Genomic DNA, 20,721 nt, shown 5'->3' with positions numbered 1-20,721 from the left:
TTTATAAAGCGCCAATAGTTCGCTCAGCGCTGTACATTACAAAGGGGGACAGAACATGTGACAGAACAACAACAATACAATGCAAAACATGAGGGGATCAAGGGCCCTGCTCTTTCGAGCTTACAATCTAGGAGGGAGGGGATGGTGGCACAGGAGGAGATAGCTGTGGGGGATGGGGTGGTAGGAAGAGTGGAGGAGGTTGGCAAGTTAGCAGGGGGTGGGGTAGGCTTCCCTGAAGAGGTGGGTTTTCAGGGTGCGCATAAAGGAGAGGAGAGTAGGTGATAATCTGATGGGTTGGGGCAGGGAGTTCCAGAGGATGGGTGAAACTCTGGAGAAGTCCTGGAGGTGGGCATGGAAGGAGGAGACCAGGGAACTAGAGAGAAGGAGGTCTTGTGAGGAGCGGAGTGTGCGTGCTGGGTGGTACTTGGATAGTAGGTCAGTGGTGTAGTTCGGGGCAGTATGGTGGGCAGCTTTGTACGTCAGTGTTAGGATTTTGAATTTGATCCGTTGCGCAATCGGAAGCCAGTGGAGGGATTGGCAGAGGGGGGTGGCGGAAATGGAGCTGTTGGAAAGGTGAATGAGTCTGGCAGCCGTATTCAGGATCGACTGAAGCGGGGATAGCCAGCGACGAGGCAGGCCAGTAAGGAGGGAGTTGCAGTAGTCGAGTCGTGATATGATGAGGGAGTGGATGAGCTGTTTAGTGGTTTCTGGGGTTAGGAACGTGCGTATTTTGGCGATGTTGCGGAGGTGGAGTCTGCACGAGCTTGGTAAAGATTGGACTTGGGGCTGGAAGGATAGGTTGGAGTCCAGAATGACACCAAGTACTCTGGCCTGCGGGGCGTGTTTGATGGTGGCGTTGTTGGATGTGATGAAGAAGTCAATGGGGGGTGGTGTCAGGGCTGGGGGGAAGACAAGAAACTCTGTTTTGGAGAGGTTCAGTTTCAGGAAGTGGAGCGACATCCAGTCTGATATGTCGCTCAGTAGGTGTGTGATTCGGGCAGAGACTGAGGTGGTGAGGTGGGGGGTTGAGAGATAGATTTGTGTGTCGTCGGCATATAGGTGGTAGTTGAAGCCGTGAGAGTGTATGAGTTGGCCAAGGGAGGAGGTGTAGATGGAGAAGAGAAGGGGCCCGAGGACGGAGCCTTGAGGGACCCGAACAGAGAGGGGGAGGTGGTAGCATTATAGGTAACGCTGAAAGAGCATTGTGACAGGTAGGATGAGAGCCAGGAGGGAGCAGAATCTCTGAGGCCAAGAGAGTGTAGTTTTTTGAGGAGGAGGGGGTGGTCGACTGTGTCGAAGGCCGCAGAGAGGTCAAGGAGTAGGAGCACTGAATAGTGGCCATTAGCTTTGGCGGTTAGCAGGTCGTTGGAGAGTTTAAGTAGGGCAGTTTCGGTGGAGTGTAGGGGACAGAAGCCGGACTGTAGGGGATCGAGGAGGTTGTTGTTGTTGTTAGTTTCTGTTTATAAATAGTATTAGAGTTTGTAAGCTCTCACATGAATGCACTGAGCAGGCTAGATATTGAGCCATGGGGAGCAGAAAAGAACTGTCAAAAGACCTGCATAACAAGGTAATGGAACTTTATAAAGATGGAAAAAGATATAAAAGATATCCAAAGCCTTGAATATGACAGTCAGTACTGTTCAATCATTTATTAAGAAGTGGAAAATTCAGGGATCCCTTGATACCAAGCCAAGGTCAGGTAGACCAAAAAAAGATTGCAGACACAAGTGCCAGAAAAATTGTTTGGGATACAAAGAAAAACCCATAGGTAACCTCAGGAGGAATACAGGCTGCTTTTGAAAATTACGGCGTGGTTGTTTTGGAGGAGCACACTACAATATTTGCACAAAAATTAGCTACATGGTCGAGCGGCCAGAAAGAAGCCATTACTGTATCAATGCCTCAAAAATGCCTGGTTACAATATCCCGACAACACCTTGATGTGCCTCACCAGCCTTTTTTGTGGCATTGGCGCAGTACAGGCTTCTTTCTGGCCACTTGACAATGCAGCTCATTTTTGTCCAAGTATCTGTGTATTGTGCTCCTTCAAAACAACCACACCATCTTTTTCCAGATAAGCGTGTATTTCTCTTGAGGTTACTTGTAGGTTTTCCTTTAGAACTTGAACAATTCTTCCGGAAGCTGTGACTGCAATCTTTCTTGGTCTACTTGACCTTGGCTTGGTTTCAAAAGATCCCAAAACTTTTCAGTTCTTAATAAGTGATTGGACAGTACTGATAGGCATATTCAAGGCTTTGGATATCTTTTTATATCATTTTCCAGCATTATAAAGTTCCATTACCTTGTTACACAGGTCTTTTGACAGTTCTTTTCTGATCCCCATGGCTCAGTATCTAGCCTTCATCCACGTGAGAGCTAACAAACTCAGTGACATTTTATAAATAGGCATTAATTGCAGTGTAAAAAGCCACGGATGTGGGAAATTAACCTTTAATTGCCATTTTTAACCTGTGTGTGTCACCTTTTGTGTCTGTACCAAGGGCAAACATTCCAGGGTATGTAAACTTCTGGTCAGGGCTATTTGGGTGATTTCTCATATCAATATGATTTAAAAAGGAGCCAAACAACTATGTGATAATAAATGGCTTCGTATGATCACTATCTTTAAATAAAAGACCGTTTAATAACATGATTAGTCATATTTTCAATATCAATCCCAAAATTTCATGATTTTTGCCAGGGTATGCAAACTTTTGAGCACAACTATATACGGATTTCCTTTTGGCTACCTATACCTTGTATACTAGTTTCTGTGTTCTATGAAAGTGTTGCCAAACTGGAATGTAACTCCAGGCAATTTTATTTGTTTTCTGAAAGCAGAACTGGTGCATTTTTTTTTTAACTTCAATGCTTTCTGGCATAATGTTTTGTTTAGATTTTTCAAATTATATTATACTATGGAAGGGTTTAAAATGTTGGATCCAGCATCATCATCTCATATATTTTCACTGCAATCTTGGTTTCTGCAGAATTAGTTATTTAACATTGTAAAAATACTGAATTAGTTAAAACTTCTCCTATAAAAGTGTTTTATAGTAATGTATGCAGTGAAAAGAAGTACCTTTATCAAAACTGGGGTTAATTTACTAAAGGCAGATATAATGGGCACTGCAAGTGCAGTTGCTCCAGAGCTTAGTAAATGAGGTACAGCATGACTTAGCAAAGACTACCCAATCACAAGCAAGGAAAATTTAAAAAAAAAAACTGCATTTTTGCTTTCACATGCTTGGATGATAGAAGTTTCCTCTCGTTTCAGAGCTTCCCCTCGGGTCTAGAGCAACTGCACTTGCAGGGCACAGTATATTTGCCTTTAGTAAATCAATCGCTTAAATCTCTATGGCCGCATAATAAAAAGAGTATGAATGTTCTTGAATATTCTTTGTCCACCAACCCCTCCCCACCCGTAATTACTGCCAAATACATTTTTATATGGTTCTTCCCTGCGTGTCCCAGGGCACGGGATTCCATTCAAATGAATGGGCTCTCGAGCCCGTGCAAAAGACAGCCCACAGGAACGTGGATTTGTGAACCAAGGGTAAGTGTCTGTGTATAAATAATCAGTTTGTTAGCTCTTATGTGGATGACCTGAGCAAGCTAGATACTGAGCCATGGGGATCAGAAAAGATCTGTTAAAAGACCTGCATAACAAGGTAATGGAATGTTATAAAGATGGAAAGGAAATAAAAAGAAGTCCAAAGCCTTGAATATGCCCCATCATCTTCTGGGACCTGTCACGTGCCACACAAGACTTCGGGGAGGGAGGACAACTACCGCTTACGATCGCCTAGGCAATCGCAGTGGAAGTGGGTACCTGTCAAATTCGGGTACCCATTCCACTGACCCCCCCCTCTCCCCAAAGGTGTCAATCCTTAATGGGAAGTGGGGGACCAATCTTTAAAGCGGAACTTCCCCTTAAGATGCTGGATCTTATATTTCTTTCTCTAAATTCATATTAAAGAGACAGACCTTATATGCTTACTGCCTTCATATCCAGCGGACTACACAATAGCAGCACTTTTTCGTGGATTGAAGTGCATTGCATCAAGTTAGGCAGAGCACTCATTGGCTGTAAAACACCTCAACACCTGAAAATGTTGGTCCTGCTGTATTTTATACTGCAGTGCACACTGAGGAGAAAGTGGGGGTAAAACAAGCCTCATCATTGGTGTTCATAGCAGTAATAGTAATTGCCCACATTGATGTCAATTGATAAAGTAATGTCCCCCTGCATTGCTGTCTGTGACTGCAATAATTACACCTATATTGGTGATCAGTATTGTGCTATTTAAACCCCCTTCATTGGTGGTCAGTGGCAGTTTTACTTAACTTGTTTCCTCCTTGTTCATTGTCATTCAATTTAGCCATTAGCCGCCCGGCCTATAGCCATTTGGCGGTCACAAAAATGCTGCAGCCTTCCGGGTGCACGCCATTTGGCGTGCTCCCGCACATGCGCAGTTCGCGCGGTTGCAGAGCCGCGCAGCGGTGCGATCTGTCACCGGCCGTGTGCCTCGGACACGGCCGATGACAGATCTGAGTACCGGCCCCCGTTGCCGGTACCATGTGACCTGCTGTGACCAATCACAGCAGGTCACATGACAGTTGTATACAATGGATGGCTTCATTCATGCCATCCATTGTATACTAGTGCCTAGCTGTGAATGGTCACAGCAGGTCACATGCACATGTCATGTGATTAGCTGTGGCCAAATCACAGCTAAGCACAAAAAAAAAAAACCTGAATGAATCGATTTCATTCAGGTAAATGCTTGCTTATAGCAAAGTAATTCTTTGCTATAAGCAAATTGTATAAAAAAAAAAAAAAAATCTGATCACTTCCCCAAAGTAGTACAATGTTACTTTGGTAACATTGTACTACTTTGGTCATAGTAAAATATGAAAAAAAAATCTTAAAAAAAAAAAAAAAAAATGTAATTAAAAATAATAAAAAAAAATAAAAAAAATATATATATATTTTTTTTTCATACTGTCACCAGTCAGTGTCCCTGTTCACCGCCATGTCAGTTATATGATGACGCTGTACTGCACTGGTGACAGTATGTAAAAAAAAAAAATAGTGAAAATAATTTTTTCATTTTTCAAAAAATTATGAAAATAAAATACAACTTCAAAAAACTCGCCATTCCTCTTATGAAGTACGTCGGACTGTCTACTCTGCAAAAAGGGGTCATTTGGGGGATATCTGTACTACTATGACATTCTTGGACCTCAAGAAATTAGATTGGCTGTCAGTACTTCAGGACTGATCAATTTTCAGATCTATACCGTAGTTTGTGAACGCTATAACTTTCCTACAAACTAAATAATACATCTTAATTTGGGTTATTTTCACCAAAGACATGTTGCAGAATACATCTCGGCCTAAATTTATGAAGAACAATTATTTATTTGTAAACTTTTATAACAGAAACAAAGAAAAACGTGGGTTTTTTTTCAAAATTTGTGGTCTTTTTTTGTTAATTTAGCAAAAAATAAAAACCCCAGCGGTGATTAAATACCACCAAAAGAAAGCTCTAGTTGTGTGAAGAAAATGATAACATTTTAGTTTGGGTACAATGTTGTATGACCGCGCAATTGTCATTCAAAGTGTGAGAGAGCGCTGAAAATGGCCTGGGCAGGAAGGTGTAAAATTGCCCGGCATTGAAATGGTTAAGAGGGCACTTCAATGCCCACCAATGTATGGAGGCACGTCATAGTGACTGTCAATTTGGTGTTCAGTGGTTAGGTGACCCCCTCACATTGGTTAGGCATGGTCAGTCGTCACAAAGCGGAAGATTGTCACAGGTTCCAACTGAGTTTTCAAACTGCCTTCTTCCCACCTGTATACAGCCCTGCCCTATCACTGATTCAGTGGGCAATGCGCTGACAATTGCAAGCTAGGGGTGGGAATAATGGTTGGGAAAGGGTGGGACCAGCAGGTACAGTTGGCACTAGGAATGTTGGTGGGCAGGCGGCAAGGCTAGTGGGCAACACTACGGTTGATACTGCTTAAACCCTCTAGTCTCCAACTGGTGATGGACCCAGCCCAAAACATGGCTGGCCTCACATAGGAACCGTGAAGGAGAACAACAAAAGAGAAGCGCACCAACCTTGCGCATTACCTCAGTAACCAAAAATTTATTGAATAAAAGAATGGTACTCACAAACAGCGAATAAAAACAAGCATGTAAGTCCTCAAGGGGACTTTAGAGGCAAGATGCCAATGCGAATCCCGTCAGCTCTGAGGAAGAAGGCACGTCCTTCGAAACGCGTCAGCTGTACTGAGTGGCTTCCTCCATGACGGGATTCGCATTGGCATCTTGCCTCTAAAGTCCCCTTGAGGACTTACATGCTTGTTTTTATTCGCTGTTTGTGAGTACCATTCTTTTATTCAATAAATTTTTGGTTACTGAGGTAATGCGCAAGGTTGGTGCGCTTCTCTTTTGTTGTTCTCCTTCACAGTTTAGTTTGGGCTTCCCCAGCCTTGATGTGGAGCTGCACGACCTTGTCTATTCCGGTGGTCCCTTCCTTTTTGGAGTTTGATTCCATCTACTTACCACCGGCCTGGGTCCCGGAGCGCAGGAGTTTTGCATTTGGCTCACATAGGAACCACCAGGCTGTGCATTGGGCACCAGGGATATTTACAATGTGAGGAATAGTATATGATCATGTAAGGCACTTAGTGCAGAAGATAAACCAGAAATTTTATGTTTTAAACGAAAAAGGCAGAAAACTTTACTGAACATGTATGCAATAAATAAATCTGTCCTGAATTTTAATTAAAAGCTTGCTGTGCTTTCTACTTCAGGAGATTTGTAATCAAAGGCGATACCGACAAAGGAGAAAGGCTGAACTGGTAAAGCTGCAGCAGACTCATTCTGCTCTGAACTCCAAGGCTCTGTTTTATGAAGAACAAGTAGACTATTACAAGAGTTACATCAAGACTTGCCTGGACAACCTGGCAAGCAAGGGCAAGTGAGTACCAAAGATATTCTTTCTGTGATTTGGGCGGGCTTGGTTTGACTTGTGTTTTCAACACAAATAGACTTATTTTTTTTAATTATATTTAAAAAGTGATGTTTAGTTACCAATATCAAGCAATCAGATTTTAGAATTGGTCACTTTCAGAACTTAGATGATTTGAAATTTGGTTGCTGCTGACTGCTTTTTTTTTTTTTGCTTTTTAAATATTAGATACTTTCTCCTTTTCTATAAAAAAAACACAGAATTGGGAAACATTCAGTTTATTTTTTTATTTCTTAAATTCAGAGTTTCCAAGAAACCAGGAGGGGTGAAAAAGAGCAAGAAGATATCTCTGAAATATACGGCAGCCCGGCTCCATGAGAAAGGTGTGCTACTGGAGATTGAGGATCTACAAGCAAACCAGTAAGTGTATACCAGCCTGAGTGACTTTATACATAAAACCGTGCCCTTCATTCAAAGATATTAGACTGCAAATGGAAGATGTGCACACGTACCCGAACTTCATGCTGACAAGCAATCTACTTGATGTTTTTTTTTATGGAAACTAGAATAAGTTAAATTGCAGAGGGCAGTCCATCCATGGGATAGACATGTGGCAGGGCAAAGATTTTGAAGTGGAATATCTGTGTTTTCAAGAGCCACTGAGGCACGTTCCATTGAAAAAAAAACAAAACAAACACTCTCTCCAACCCAGTTGGTGCACTAACGAAGTACTTTGAGCCCGGGTTCACACTGATGCAGTGCGGGATTTGCACTGGTTTGTGTGCAAATTCTACACCTCATCATATTCGCACCCCGTTCATACAAAACGCTGTGGGTGTGTATGGTAACAGCACCCCGAAATCGGTTTGCAAAACATGGTGAGATGTGCAGAATCAGATTGCATAGGTGTGAATACCCATGAAATCCAATTCTAGTGCGAACAAAAAAAAAGGGTCCTGCAGCTTGCCCAGGAATGCAGTGCGGTTTCTGTGTGAATCACATGTGATATACCACACCGCATAAGTGTGAGGGCTCAAGGGGAAAAGTAAAGGACCAGTCTGTCTTGAGTATGTTTTTCATCAATCACTATAATGTAACTTTTATGCAGTTAATGCAAAAATACTTTATTAGCCAAAAGGGTTTTTTTTAGCATTGCCTCTTCCAATAAAAAGCAGTTGTAAGAAAACTGTAGCTGTCTTTATTAGGCCAGCCTCTGTATTTGTCAGTCTTTTTTGAAGTCCCTTGTTCATCTATCATCTCCCTGCTGCTATGCTGTTGACTGTACCTTACCCTGCCCGACATTCCAAAATACACTGACTAAAAAGCATGCGGGAGGTATAAGTGAAAATAAGTATCATACATAAGACTGTTAGCAGTTTGATTTTGTACTATTGGGCAATTACTGAGTAGTTCCATTTCCTTATGCCCGGTCAAACCGGTGCGATTTCAGGTGCAATTTGTGAATTGAAATCGCATCTAATGAATGTGAATTTCAGTGTCTTAACATGTGCGATTTGCTACAGCGCGATTTCTAAAGTAGTTCTTGCATTACCTTTTCTTCAGTTTTGTTGCAATTTCACATACATAGAATATAATGGAAATCACACTGCAAATTGCAAGAAATTGCTGAAAATCTTTACAAGTAGCAATAAAGTCTTCAGAAATCAGACCTGAAATTACACACAAATCGCACGATTTTAAATTGCAGTGGTGTGATTAGAAAGTATTCAGACTCTCATTTACTTTTCTCAATTTTGTCATGTTGCAACCTGATACTACAGTTTAAATAATTTTTTTCATTAATCTACACTCAGTACCCCATAATAACAAAATGAAAACAGGATTTTAGAAATGTCTGTGAATTTATTAAAAATAAAAAACTGAAATATCACATTGGCATAAGTATTCAGACCCTTTGCAGCAACACTTGAAATTTAGCTCAGGTGCCTCCCATTTCTCTTGATCATTGCTGAGATGTTTCTACACCTTGATTGGAGTCCACCTGTGGTAAGATGAATTGATTAGATGTGATTTGGAAAGGCACACACCTCTCTATAATACAGGCCATAGACGGGTCGAAAATCGGCCGATTTTTCAGCCAAAAAAAAAAAAAAAAATCAGCCGATTTTCACACCGTTAGTGGGTTAATTGGTCGGCCATTTTTCGGGGTTTTGGCACTTTTTTTATCGGTAAAGTTAGGAAAAAATCAGCCGATTTTCCCGGCAATGATGGGCAAATCGGCCGATTGTTTTACCAATAAAAAATCTGCACATGAGCCGTGACCTGCAAGAAGAAGAAAAAATAAGAAAAAGAAGAATTCCAGTCCGCTATTATATTTTATATGAAAAGTATTGCGGTTGCAACAATGTATCTATTTGTATCCGAATAAAAACCAGCTGTATCCGAAATGGATACATTGTTGCAACCGCAATATGTTTTCATGTCAAATATAATAGCTGTGCTCTCTGCAAGGAACAGAAGTAATTAAATGCCGGCCGTAGACGGGACGAAAATCAGCCGATTTCTTTATTTTTTACCATTGGTGGTAACGGCGGCCTATTGAACGACCGATTTTTCGTTTTTTTAAAAATGGCCGGTTTTCGACCCGTCTATGGCGTGCATAAGGCGGGTGGTGCGGCTGCGGATCCGCACGAAAATCCGTGCAGCCGTACCACCCGCACTGAGGAATGCGGACCCGGGGGCTGGTGCCATTAGTTCTAATGGCACGCTGCCCGCACTGGAAGACGCAGCCGTAATGCGAACCGAGGCTCCCATGCGGGCTGTGTATTCAGAAGAAGTGCAGGGACTTCCCTGCGTGTCACAGGAGTCCATTCAAATGAATTGGCTCTTGTGCCCGTGCAAAACGAAGCCCGCACGGCTGCATATATGTGAACCGGGGGTAAAAGGCCTCACAGTTTACAATGCATACTGTATCAGAAAAAAAAGCCATGATTCAAAGAAACGGTCTGTAGAGCTCCGGGATAGGATTATTGCAAGGCACAGATCTGGGGAAGGCGATAAATCATTTCTGCTGCGCTGAAGGTTGCCAAGAGCACAGAGGCCTCCATAATTCTGAATTGAAAGAAGTTTGGCACAGCCAGGACTCTTCAATGATCTGGTTGCCCGGCCAAACTGAGCAATCGGGGAAGAAGGACTTCTGTAAGAGAGGTGACCAAGAACCTGATGGTCACTCTGATTGCTCTCCAGAGATCCCATTACTGCAGCCTTCCACTGATCTGGGCTTTATGGCAGAGTGTCTAGACGGAAGCCCCTTCTTCCACACTAAAATTACACTTCATTACTCTGTTAACTAGGGTCCTGTTTCTCTCTTGTTTACACACCTAGCCCATTCTGCTAGTGTTGTCTTGTGTATCTACCCACTGGATTTCAGCCATTTGTGTTATGAGAGGATTGCCCTGTGTACCTCCCTTCCCTTGAGCAATTCCCTTCCCCTTTAACCCACAGCTGCTTCCCCTCTGGGTGCTGGGATTGCATCACTTCTCAAGCCTGTCTTTTGCTCACCTTCCTTCTTGTATTTCACCAGATCAACAAAATGTTTCCTAATAAGCATAAGTTAGTATACATTTCACCTTTTACATTAAAAATTAAGTTTACTCTCCTGAGATAACAAGACAGGGAAGCAGAAATTCCAGATTTTGTGTAATGCAAGCCACACACAGGTCGAATTCTGTAAGAATTTTCTATCGAAAATTGGAACGAAGAATTTTCATTCGCATTTCGCACCATTAGTTTCTAATCATTGATGGAAGAATCATGCGAGAAACTTAATCGAAAAAGAAGTAAGCATGAGCTGTGGCCTGGAAAGAAAAGAAGATTCCCAGCCACGAAAATTCTTTTCTTTAGCAACTTGAGGTGAAATTGAAGCCTTGGTTGGTCAAATTTCAAAATCACTGGTGGCACCATTGGATTACAAAATGCACAAAATTTCCGATTTTCTAAAGAAGGTGCAGAATTTCATTGCTGGTTTCAGTGTTGAAGATGAATTTCTTTTTTTTTTATCTCATGCTGTATATATGTGTTGCAACACTGTCTGTCTGACACACCCCTCACATTTGTCATCTGTTGTCTATGCAGATTTAAAAATGTGATCTTTGAAATATCTCCTATGGAAGAAGTTGGTGATTTTGAAGTGAAAGCCAAGTTCATGGGTGTTCAAATGGAAACATATATGTTGCATTATCAGGTAATCTCATTGGAGTTTTGTTAACCCATTATCTGTACTATTTGCTCATGGTCTGCCAAAAAATGAAAGACTGCACATTTCCAATATAGCAGAGAGATGTCTAGGTTATTATAACTCTGAAGTTACGATTCATGTGCTTACTGAAAAATTAAACCAGACTTAATTGCTTTTTTTTCTTTTTTAAATTAAGTCGCAATACTACTATATAACTTTTATAAAGATAAATTATGATTTATAGAAAGGGGAAGGGACACTTTTCATGCCTTTACTATTCATTACTGCATGCCTGTATGTGTGTAGAGGTAAGAAAGATCATTCATTTGATATGGGCTGCCAAAGCACCATAGCAGACCTTTGTAATGCACATGCAACGGTTTTTTTTTTTTTAATTTGCAGCACACCACAGGACCCTAATAACATTTGTGCACTGTAGCACCTAAAATGTAGGTCTTTTATGCATTGGGAATGTGCATTTCAAATTTAAAATGTGTTTTACCGCAAAGCAAAGATGTGAATCTTTGAAAGTGTTTTTTTTTCTCCTCACAAGAATGACCATTGAAGTGTTTGTGTAGGGGTAGTGTGAAAATATATATTATTTTCTTAAAGTGATTTTAAAGATAAGTTTCTCTATTTTATTTTTAAATCAAAAAACTTGTTATACTTACCTGCTCTGTGCAATGCCTTTGCACAGAGTAGCCCCAACCATCCTCTTCTCAGGTCCCCCGCCGACGCTCCTGGTCCCTCTCTCCTGCCAAGTGCCTGCATGACAGCAGTGAGAGCCGAAGGCTTCCAATGCTTTCTCAGGTGTAGGGAAATATCGGCTGAAGCCTATGCTTCTTTCATCTACTTCTGCCCCCAGGCCCACTTAGGCAGTCCACAAACTCTATTTAAAAAGTTTCAGTATGAAGATGCAGCAAGCACTTTGGGGGGGGGGGGGTTGATTGTGAACCCCAGGGGTCCTTGGGTAGTTTGTGTCTCAGGAATTCAGGTTCAGAGAATGCCTCTTTCTACTCACAGGCTAATCCTTTTTTCCTGTGGCACCCCCTTCCCCTATATGGTTTTGCTCACTGGAGAGCCACTATTCCTGGGGCTACTGTCTTGCCCTTCAAAACAGTTTGGGCATCATCTGCTGCCACGTCTTCAACAAGAAGGAGTAGGGAGTCCTTTCTGCGTGAAGGAAAATAGTCTGGTTCTTTCACTGCAGCAGGTATCCTCTGAAAAGAACAGAGTATATCCTGATGACTTTGTGAGACCTGTGCACCTGCAGATAGGTCCCCTTCCTTTGACTGATCATCAGCTTCTTAAGAAAGGTTCTTCAGATGCTTTGTTTTGTTCTGCCCTCAATGTATTGCTTTTAGCTGTACTACAAAGATATCTGTCCCTTGCTCCATGATGTCTGATACTTCTCTAGATCTGAAGGATCGGGGGCTTTCCTTTTTTTTTTTTTTTTCTCCTCCATATCTTTATTTAACAATAAAACAGAGTACAGAGATCATACACAACAATGGTAAAAAGAAAAGTATACAGGGATTTCCGTGTACAACATCATAATTATAATGTCCATAATACAAATAGTAGACTTTGTAAAACACAGCAAATAAAATTATGAGCTTATTTAATCCCCCGGCTCAGCAGAAAAATAAAACATGGCACCTGCCCCGGTCTATAACTGGCTTATGAAGCAAGGACTAAGTGAACCGGGCAACGCATATCCGTAATAAAGGAAAAATGGTTCAAAAATCAACTCGCCAGCCAGCTTGCTCAGCAGAGCTGTACAGACTGAAGAGAGGAAATCCGATACCATATGTGCCATGTTACACGTGGCTCTCTGCACTCATTAACATTTTTAAAAATGGGTGGGGGTAAACTCACCTGAACAGCGTGGGAAAGGATACAATAGCGTGGGAAAGGATAGATGCCGTGCTCTTACTTTCGGGTCCCATAAGACAAGTTGTGTTCTGCTAACATTACAGGGTTTAGATCCAAGTTTAGTAGGGCTGAATAATCAGAGCAGACATTTTTTTCAAACATGTATCTCTTGTGCTCTCTGTTGCAACCAAGTCTTCCATTTCATTGATTTCCCTGATTTTTGCTAGCCATACAACATTCAAGGAGGCATACCATTGTTTCCTTGGGAGCTTTCATAGATCCAGCGCTTGAGGTCAGGGATAGACAAGGCAGTTTCTCAACAGGATCCTCTGAAATGTAACAACAGCACCTGTGCATGCCAGGGAGCATGTATGAGCGCCAGTGGTCCCCTTCTCACCAGTATATGGGGCTATGCTTTCGATTCCATTTCCTGCCTACCCTTGTGGGGGGTGCCTTCTCTTCAGTCAAACCCTTGAGTCACATTGACTTTGTGGAATCTATCCCTTGGATTCTCTGGTCTCACTCTTTTTCACACCCGATGGCTGTTTGTTTTTGCTGCTCAAGTTTTCCCTGGTAAGTGTCACATAGCCAGTTTGGTTGTCTAGCCAGACCTCCTCTTTAATGCTTGACTTTGTGTCGTTTTGATTCTAGACAGCTTAGTCCTTCCCATGAAGATTGGCTAGTCTTTCTCACCTGGACCTGGTTTGTCCTAATTACTTCTTGGGACTTTTTCCTTCCAGGGTTTGTCCCCATTTTCTGTTGATCACATCCAGTTGTGTTTTTATTTTCTTTTGTTACTATAGTTGTTCCATCTGTTTTAGTGGGTAGTGGTTGATCAGCTTTTAGATCCATGTTTAGCATTCCTTTCTGTTTGGTGCAACTCTCTGGCAGTGATCTCCAAACTGTGGCCCTTTGCTTGCCTTTATCTGGCCCTTGGGGCACTATTCCACCAACTGAAACCAATGATGGAGCACCATTCCCCCTACTGACACCATCAATGGGGCACTGTTCTTTTTGTTATCAACAATGTGGCACTATTCCTCCTATTAACCACTTGTCCTCCAGAGGATTTACCCCACTTAATGACCAGGCCTCTTTTTGCTACTCGGCGCTGCACTAATTCAACTGATAATTGCGCGGTCATGCAATGCTGCACCCAAACAAAATTTACGTCCTATTTTTCACACAAATAGAGCTTTCTTTCGGTGGTATTTGATCACCTGTGCGCTTTTTATCTTTCACGCTATAAACAAAAAAAGACCAACAATTTTGAAGAAAAACTATATTTTTTACTTTCAGCTATAAAAAATATATAGTAAACTCAAAGTTAGTTATAAATTTAAGCCAAAATGTATTCTTCTACATGTTTTTGGTAAAAAAAAATCCCAATGAGTGTATATTGATTGCTTTGTGTGAAAGTTATAGCGTCTACAAACTATGGTATAGATACTGCAATTTACGCCATTTTTTTGCTATACAGCGCTGCGCTAGTTTAACGGACAATTGTGCGGTCATGCAATCGATACATAAATGAAATTTATGTCCTTTTTTTCACACAAATAGAGCTTTCTTTCGGTGGTATTTGATCGCCTGTGCGGGTTTTTATTTTTTGCGCTATAAAAAAAAAAAAAGCTGACAATTTTGAGAAAAAAAACAATATTCTGGACTTCTTGCTATAAAACATATCCAGTAAAAAAAATTTCAAAATCAAATTTCGGCCAAAATGTATTCTGCGACATGTCTTTGCTAAAAAAAAAAACAAAAAACCCCAATACGTGTAAATTAATTGGTTTACGTGAAAGTTATAGCGTTTACAAATGGCGGTAAAGATACCAGGATATTTAATTTTTTTTTATACTAATAACGGCGATCAGCGACTTATGGCGGCAATCAGTGACTTATGGCGGGACTGCGGCGGACATTCTGACACGGGGGGGGGGGGGGGACGGGACTGACTTGGGGTCACGGACATCCCCAGTGACACCAAAACAGTGATCAGTGCAAAAAAAAAAAAAAAAAAATGACGCTGTACTAATGGCACTGGGGAGGAAGGGGTTAACTTTATTTACTGAAAGGGTTAACTGTGTGAGGGGAGTGTTTTACTAGGGGGCAGGGGTGTGTACTGCACAGGGGACAGCTGATCGGGAGAGATAAACTCTTCTTTCCAGCTCAGCATGTCAGGAGCTGACAGGGAACTGACAGAAAGCAGAGTTACTGCAGCCCTGCTCTCTGTCAGTGATTGCCGCTAATCGGCGGGACACAGCCGGTAACTGACACCCGTGGCCGTGATCGGCGGGACAGGTAGGGCGGTGGCGCGCCCCCTACCTGTTTTGCAAACACGTTTTAAAACGTGGTTTTGCCCAGCCATGCCGCCCTGCCAACGTATTTCTACAGTGGCTGGGCGGCATGTGGTTAAAGCCAATGATAGGGCACTGTTGCCAGGGCATTTTCTACTCCCACTGGCCACAGTCCAGCACCCCTAAAGGCGGAAGGACAGCAACCTGGCCCTTTGCTTAAAAAGTTTGGAGACCCCTGGTCTTGAGCATCAGGCTGATTCTGTGTCCTTCCTTGGTTGTCTGGCAGGTTACTCTATCGGGTAAGAGGCTTAGCCTAATCAAGTGTCAGATGTTGGTCCTTCAAGCATCTCTTCCCCAGTCCTGTTGGGCTTGTTAGAGGTTGTTCCTCTGTAGCACACCACATTTGGGTGTCCCAGCAGCATCTAAATTGTGTGTCTCTCAATGGGCAAGAAAAGAAGTAGGAATGCAGAGTATCTAGCAGCCAATTGAGGGACACAGGTCCTACCATTCTGTGTTAATGTTCAGGTACTGCTTGCTACCATCTGAGGCATGCTTTTGTAGATGAAGGGTTATCATGAGGTTGGTTTACAATTTGTTGGTTTTCCAATGTTTAATCTTCCTGCGGATAATAGTAGAACCTGACAGCATCTGAATTTCTGTGTTCATCAATCAATTCCAAGAAATAGATTTTAGCAGTTTGCAAAAAGATCATATTAACAAGAGAAGAGAACAGAAATGTAGAACTGAAGGTTTTTTTTTTTTATATATATATAGTTTGCAGAGATTTCCACACCATTCTACCAGTGGGCTCAACTATTGCTAGTTTTGTTACTGACAATGATACCCTGTAACATAGCTCAATGAATGTGCCAGTATGTGTCCAGATCATCCATGTAAAGGTCTGCGTGTGTATCCTAAATTTGTATGAAAACAAGACATGTATTATGTGTTCTCCAATCAACTTTGCAGATTGAATGCAGGCTTTTATACCAAGTGTTCACCTTCCTGATTTTCCCCATTTGCACTTTCAGGACCTTCTCCAGCTGCAGTATGAGGGTGTTGCGGTTATGAAGATGATTGACCGAGCAAAGGTCAATGTAAACCTTCTCATCTTCCTTCTAAACAAGAAGTTCTATGGAAAGTAAAGTCAGAAGAGCCTTCAGAGCTGGTGGCGCTAGTGGAAGAGGCACCACATTGCCTTCCTGTCATCAATAAAGACACAATGGCTGCAAAACTGCGCAAAATGCTTTTGTACACATTAGGAGCTGTATGCCTACACTCTGCCAGGACTGTATTTTACTCTGTGATGCCATCTGTGGTGACTACAGTGTTAATGAAAATTTCTCTTGGAGGTAACTTAGAATAGAAGAGGACTGTTCTAGCAGAGTCGCAATAACTGCATATTTAGATACATATTATAAAATGTATTGTTTAATGTAGTTTACAGTGATTGTTCTAGTATCTTCCAGGATCACTATTTGTTGACTGTTTTTAAACATGGAATTGTATGATCCATATTGAATAGTGCAGGCACTTTTTTGCTTTATGGGCTGTGATGTTCTAGGCACAGATATTTTTATACCTAAGGTATCCATATACAGTAGCCTATTTATACATAATCCTTTTTTTTTCTGTTTAGCCTGTGCTCCCACTGTTCTCAAACGTCTAGTCATTGGCTACTGTTAAACATCAGCTTTTGCTTTTTCTGGTGTAGGCCAAATTGTCATGTAAAATCAGTTGTCAAAACTCTTAGCCAGACGATGGTTTATTTTATTCATGTTCCTTTTCAACACAATGATGATGATTGCACTATTCCTTGTAATGGAATATATCCAGTTCTAAGGATTTCCTTTGGCTACCTGTACCTCATATACTAATTTGTGTTCTATGAAAGTGTTGCCAAACTGGAATGTAACTCCAGGCAATGTTCTTTCTGAAAGCTGAACTGGTGCATGTTTTCATTTTGGTTTACCTTCAATGCATTCCTTACTTTCTTGCCCCCTACCCACAAATGCAAAAAAAAAAATGGAATTTTGTGCAGAGTGGCCACCTTGGAGTAGTAAAACTGCTATAGGGTGGCTGGGAAGTGGTTATTCCTTTTTTTTTTTTTTTTTTAAATACACCACTTAGAATTCTCATTTTACCCTACAATGAAAGGTGCAATTAGGTTGGTTAAACCCCAGTGTGGTTGTATGAGTGCATGTAACTACAAACGTGGTTGTAAGCTCAGCTGGAACAGCGGTTAACTAGGTGGCAAGCCACTGATCTGCGGTGCCTTGAAAAAGTATTTTTACCCCTTGAAATTTTCCACATAATTTTCATCATGACCAAAAACGAAATGTATTTTTCACATAAAATCCCAATAAAATACATTTAAGTTTTTGGCTGTAAAATGACACAAATGTGGAAAATTTCAAGGGGAATGAAGACTTTTTCAAGGCACTGTATGTAAAATGTTTTAGAATACACTGATAATATAAACAAAAGGAAATAATAGAATTTTTCTAATTAAGTGAATGTGACTTTTTCATTATAAACCTTCCCACTTGCATCTTTTGTATTTTACCTGGATCAGATGTGCATTGATTGTGTAGCTTCATGGTGTCATTTGTTGCCACATATGCACACACTATAGTAGAGTTAGTGCCGGTTCACATACAGTTGTGTTCAAAATAATAGCAGTCAGACATCACTAACCTGATCAATCACTGTTTTTGGTAGAAATGATATTTCTACATGGCAAATAATTTACTAGCAGGTGTAGTAGAGTAATAGAAATCCAACAGACCCAACAGTCATGACATGCATGCTGCTGATTCTGTGTAACTGAATCACTAATTGAAAGGGGCATTTTCAAAATAATAGCAGTGTGGAGTTCTATTAGTGAGGTCATTCATTCTTTGAAAAACAGGTGGCAGTTATTGCCCTTATTTAAGGAAGGAAGGCAGCAAATGTACATGCTGGTTACAGTGCATTTCTCTCTGAAATTCTGAGGAAAATGGGTCGTTCCAGACATTTTCCTTGATTAAAAAGTTGATTGGAGAGGGGAAAACATATAAAGAAGTGCAGAAAATGATAGGCTGCTCAGCTAAAATGATCGCAAATGCTTTAAAATGGCAACCAAAACCTGAAAGTCGTGGAAGAAAGCAAAAAACTACCATTCAAATGGATAGAATAGTCAAAATGGCAAGGACTCAGCCAACAATCAGCTCCAGGAAGATCAAAGAAGGTCTAAAGTTACCTGTGAGTACTGTTACAATTAGAAGACGCCTATGTGAAGCCAAGCTATCTGCAAGAAGCCCCTGCAAAGTCCCACTGTTGAAAAAAAAGACGCGCTGAAGAGGCTACAATTTGCCAAAGAGCACATTGACTGGCCTAAAGAGAAATGGCGCAACATTTTGTGGACTAATGAAAGTAAGATTGTTCTTTTTGGGTCTAGTGGCCGGAGACAGTTTGTCAGACGACCCCCAAACACTGAATTCAAGCCACAGTACACTGTGAAGAGAGTGAAGCATGGTGGTGCAAGCATCATGATATGGGGATGTTTCTCATACTACGGTGTTGGGCCTATTTATCGCATACCAGGGATCATGGATCAGTTTGAATACATCAGAATACTTGAAGAGGTCATGCTGCCTTATGCTGAAGAGGAAATGCCCTTGAAATGGGTGTTCCAACAAGACAACGACCCCAAACACACCAGTATACGTGCAACATCTTGGTTCCAGACCAACAAGAGTGACGTTATGGAGTGGTCAGCCCAATCCCCGGATCTTAATCCAATAGAAAACTTGTGGGGTGACATTAAAAATGCAGTTTCTGAGGCAAAACCAAGAAATAGAGAAGAACTGTGGAATGTAGTCCAATCATCCTGGGCTGGAATACCTGTTCACAGGTGCCAGAAGTTGGTTGACTCCATGCAACACAGATGTACAGCAGTTCTCAGAAACAGTGTTTATACAACTAAATATTCATTAAGTGATTCAAAGGAAAGCAAAATCGTCAAACATTTTTCATTTTATATAGTGAATGCTTGAGTTTGTAAAGAAGAACACAAACACTGCTATTTTTTTGAACAGTCTAATATTCACTTTTCTTCAATTTTTTTTAGAGGAACAACACAAATTTGATATTTTTCTTCATGTTTTGATTTGGAATAGAATGTGTAGTGTTCCCAATGCATTTGTGTGTATGGAAATAAAAGCTATTAGAAGGATTTTGAGCTTTATTCACTTTTTTCAACACACTGCTATTATTTTGAACACAACTGTATATATGGATTGCATGTGGTTTGAACCGCATCCAATCCGCATGACATGTGAAAAAACATTGCTTCCTATTGTGCCTGTTCACATATGTCCAATGCGGATTCAGTGCGGTGTGGAAAAGTCCGTTCCGATTTCTGAGCAGTGCCTGCAGGTGCAGATTACAGGCTATTACCTTCTGGGGAACCATTTCTAAGCCACAGATGGGCGAATAGGATAAGATCCTGAGCTAATCCTGTCCTGAACCTGATGTAAACCTGACATGAACCGCTGAACAACTACTGTGTCAATTAGCAGTGAAACCTGAGCTTCAATCCGCTCTACACGTGTGAATCAGCTCTAAATCTTGACATTTTTGTGTCAGAATTTTCTGTTGTGTTCAAACATGAGGCATGCAGCCTGGCACTGCACCAAATAGTGCATGGCCTCTGTCTGTAACCTGAAAACTGAACCATCCTGTGAAGAAACTATATATCCCACAGTCCCTGGGTATCTCAGTCTGGTGCTGTGCAAAGGAGACCTACACAGTAATTAGATCTGACACAGACACAAGCAGGCAAACCAAACAACAGATCACCATGCCGAAGGATGTGTTTTATCACATTAGCACTTCCACATTTGTGATACAACAGGAATAAAAAAAACGAGGGCTCTAACATATGAGCCTGAAAGCATGGGCATGCGGACGCCATCCCTAATTTAATAAAAAAGAAAAAAAAAAAAACTTCTCCTCAGGAATAGGTAGGAATTAGGTTAGGGCCCCTTTAAGAAATCTGACAGAGAAAAACGCAAGAAGAGAATAACCACGTGACCTTAGAAAAAGCGGGAAAAATCATGTGACCTGGAACATTCTGGAATTGTTTGGGGCTCATTATATACAGGGCACTTCGTAACAGAATTCTCACAGTTGGTCAGAGTTGGCCAACAGGTTGCAAGGAGCTATAATATTAAGGAGCCGGTTTGTGCTAATTCTGACCATGAAGACCCTCATGAGGCAAGTTTTGGAGCAAGCCAGGAGCAGCGGAGGAGAAGAATGGCTGTGGCGCTGCCTTGATATGGCAGCCGAAGGGGAAGAGGGGAAGGAGCGGGAAGACACAGAACA

The 20,721-nt window shown here is 41.5% G+C and overlaps 1 protein-coding gene and 1 long non-coding RNA gene across 15 annotated transcripts in view; one reads left to right on the top strand and one right to left on the bottom strand.

Moving 5' to 3' along the window:
• Window positions 1-19,570, top strand: part of LOC149429012 (ras GTPase-activating-like protein IQGAP1) — a 28,228-nt gene extending 8,658 nt beyond the window's left edge. The window contains exons 2-5 of the mRNA XM_089666825.1: window positions 6,827-6,993; window positions 7,288-7,404; window positions 11,080-11,188; window positions 16,386-19,570. Coding sequence (XP_089522951.1) covers window positions 6,827-6,993; window positions 7,288-7,404; window positions 11,080-11,188; window positions 16,386-16,499 — 507 coding nt within the window. The 3' untranslated portion in view covers window positions 16,500-19,570. The remainder of the gene's footprint in view (window positions 1-6,826; window positions 6,994-7,287; window positions 7,405-11,079; window positions 11,189-16,385) is intronic.
• The window catches only part of LOC149429009 (uncharacterized), a 645,951-nt gene that overhangs the window by 353,597 nt on the left and 271,633 nt on the right, over window positions 1-20,721 (bottom strand). The gene's annotated exons all lie outside the window — the stretch shown is intronic.

The sequence above is a fragment of the Staurois parvus genome, unplaced genomic scaffold, assembly GCF_062004578.1.
Source record: "Staurois parvus isolate SC_StPar_1 unplaced genomic scaffold, SC_StPar_1.0 ptg002864l, whole genome shotgun sequence".
NCBI classification, from domain to species: Eukaryota; Metazoa; Chordata; class Amphibia; order Anura; family Ranidae; genus Staurois; species Staurois parvus.
This window is presented reverse-complemented; position numbering and strand designations above follow the sequence as displayed.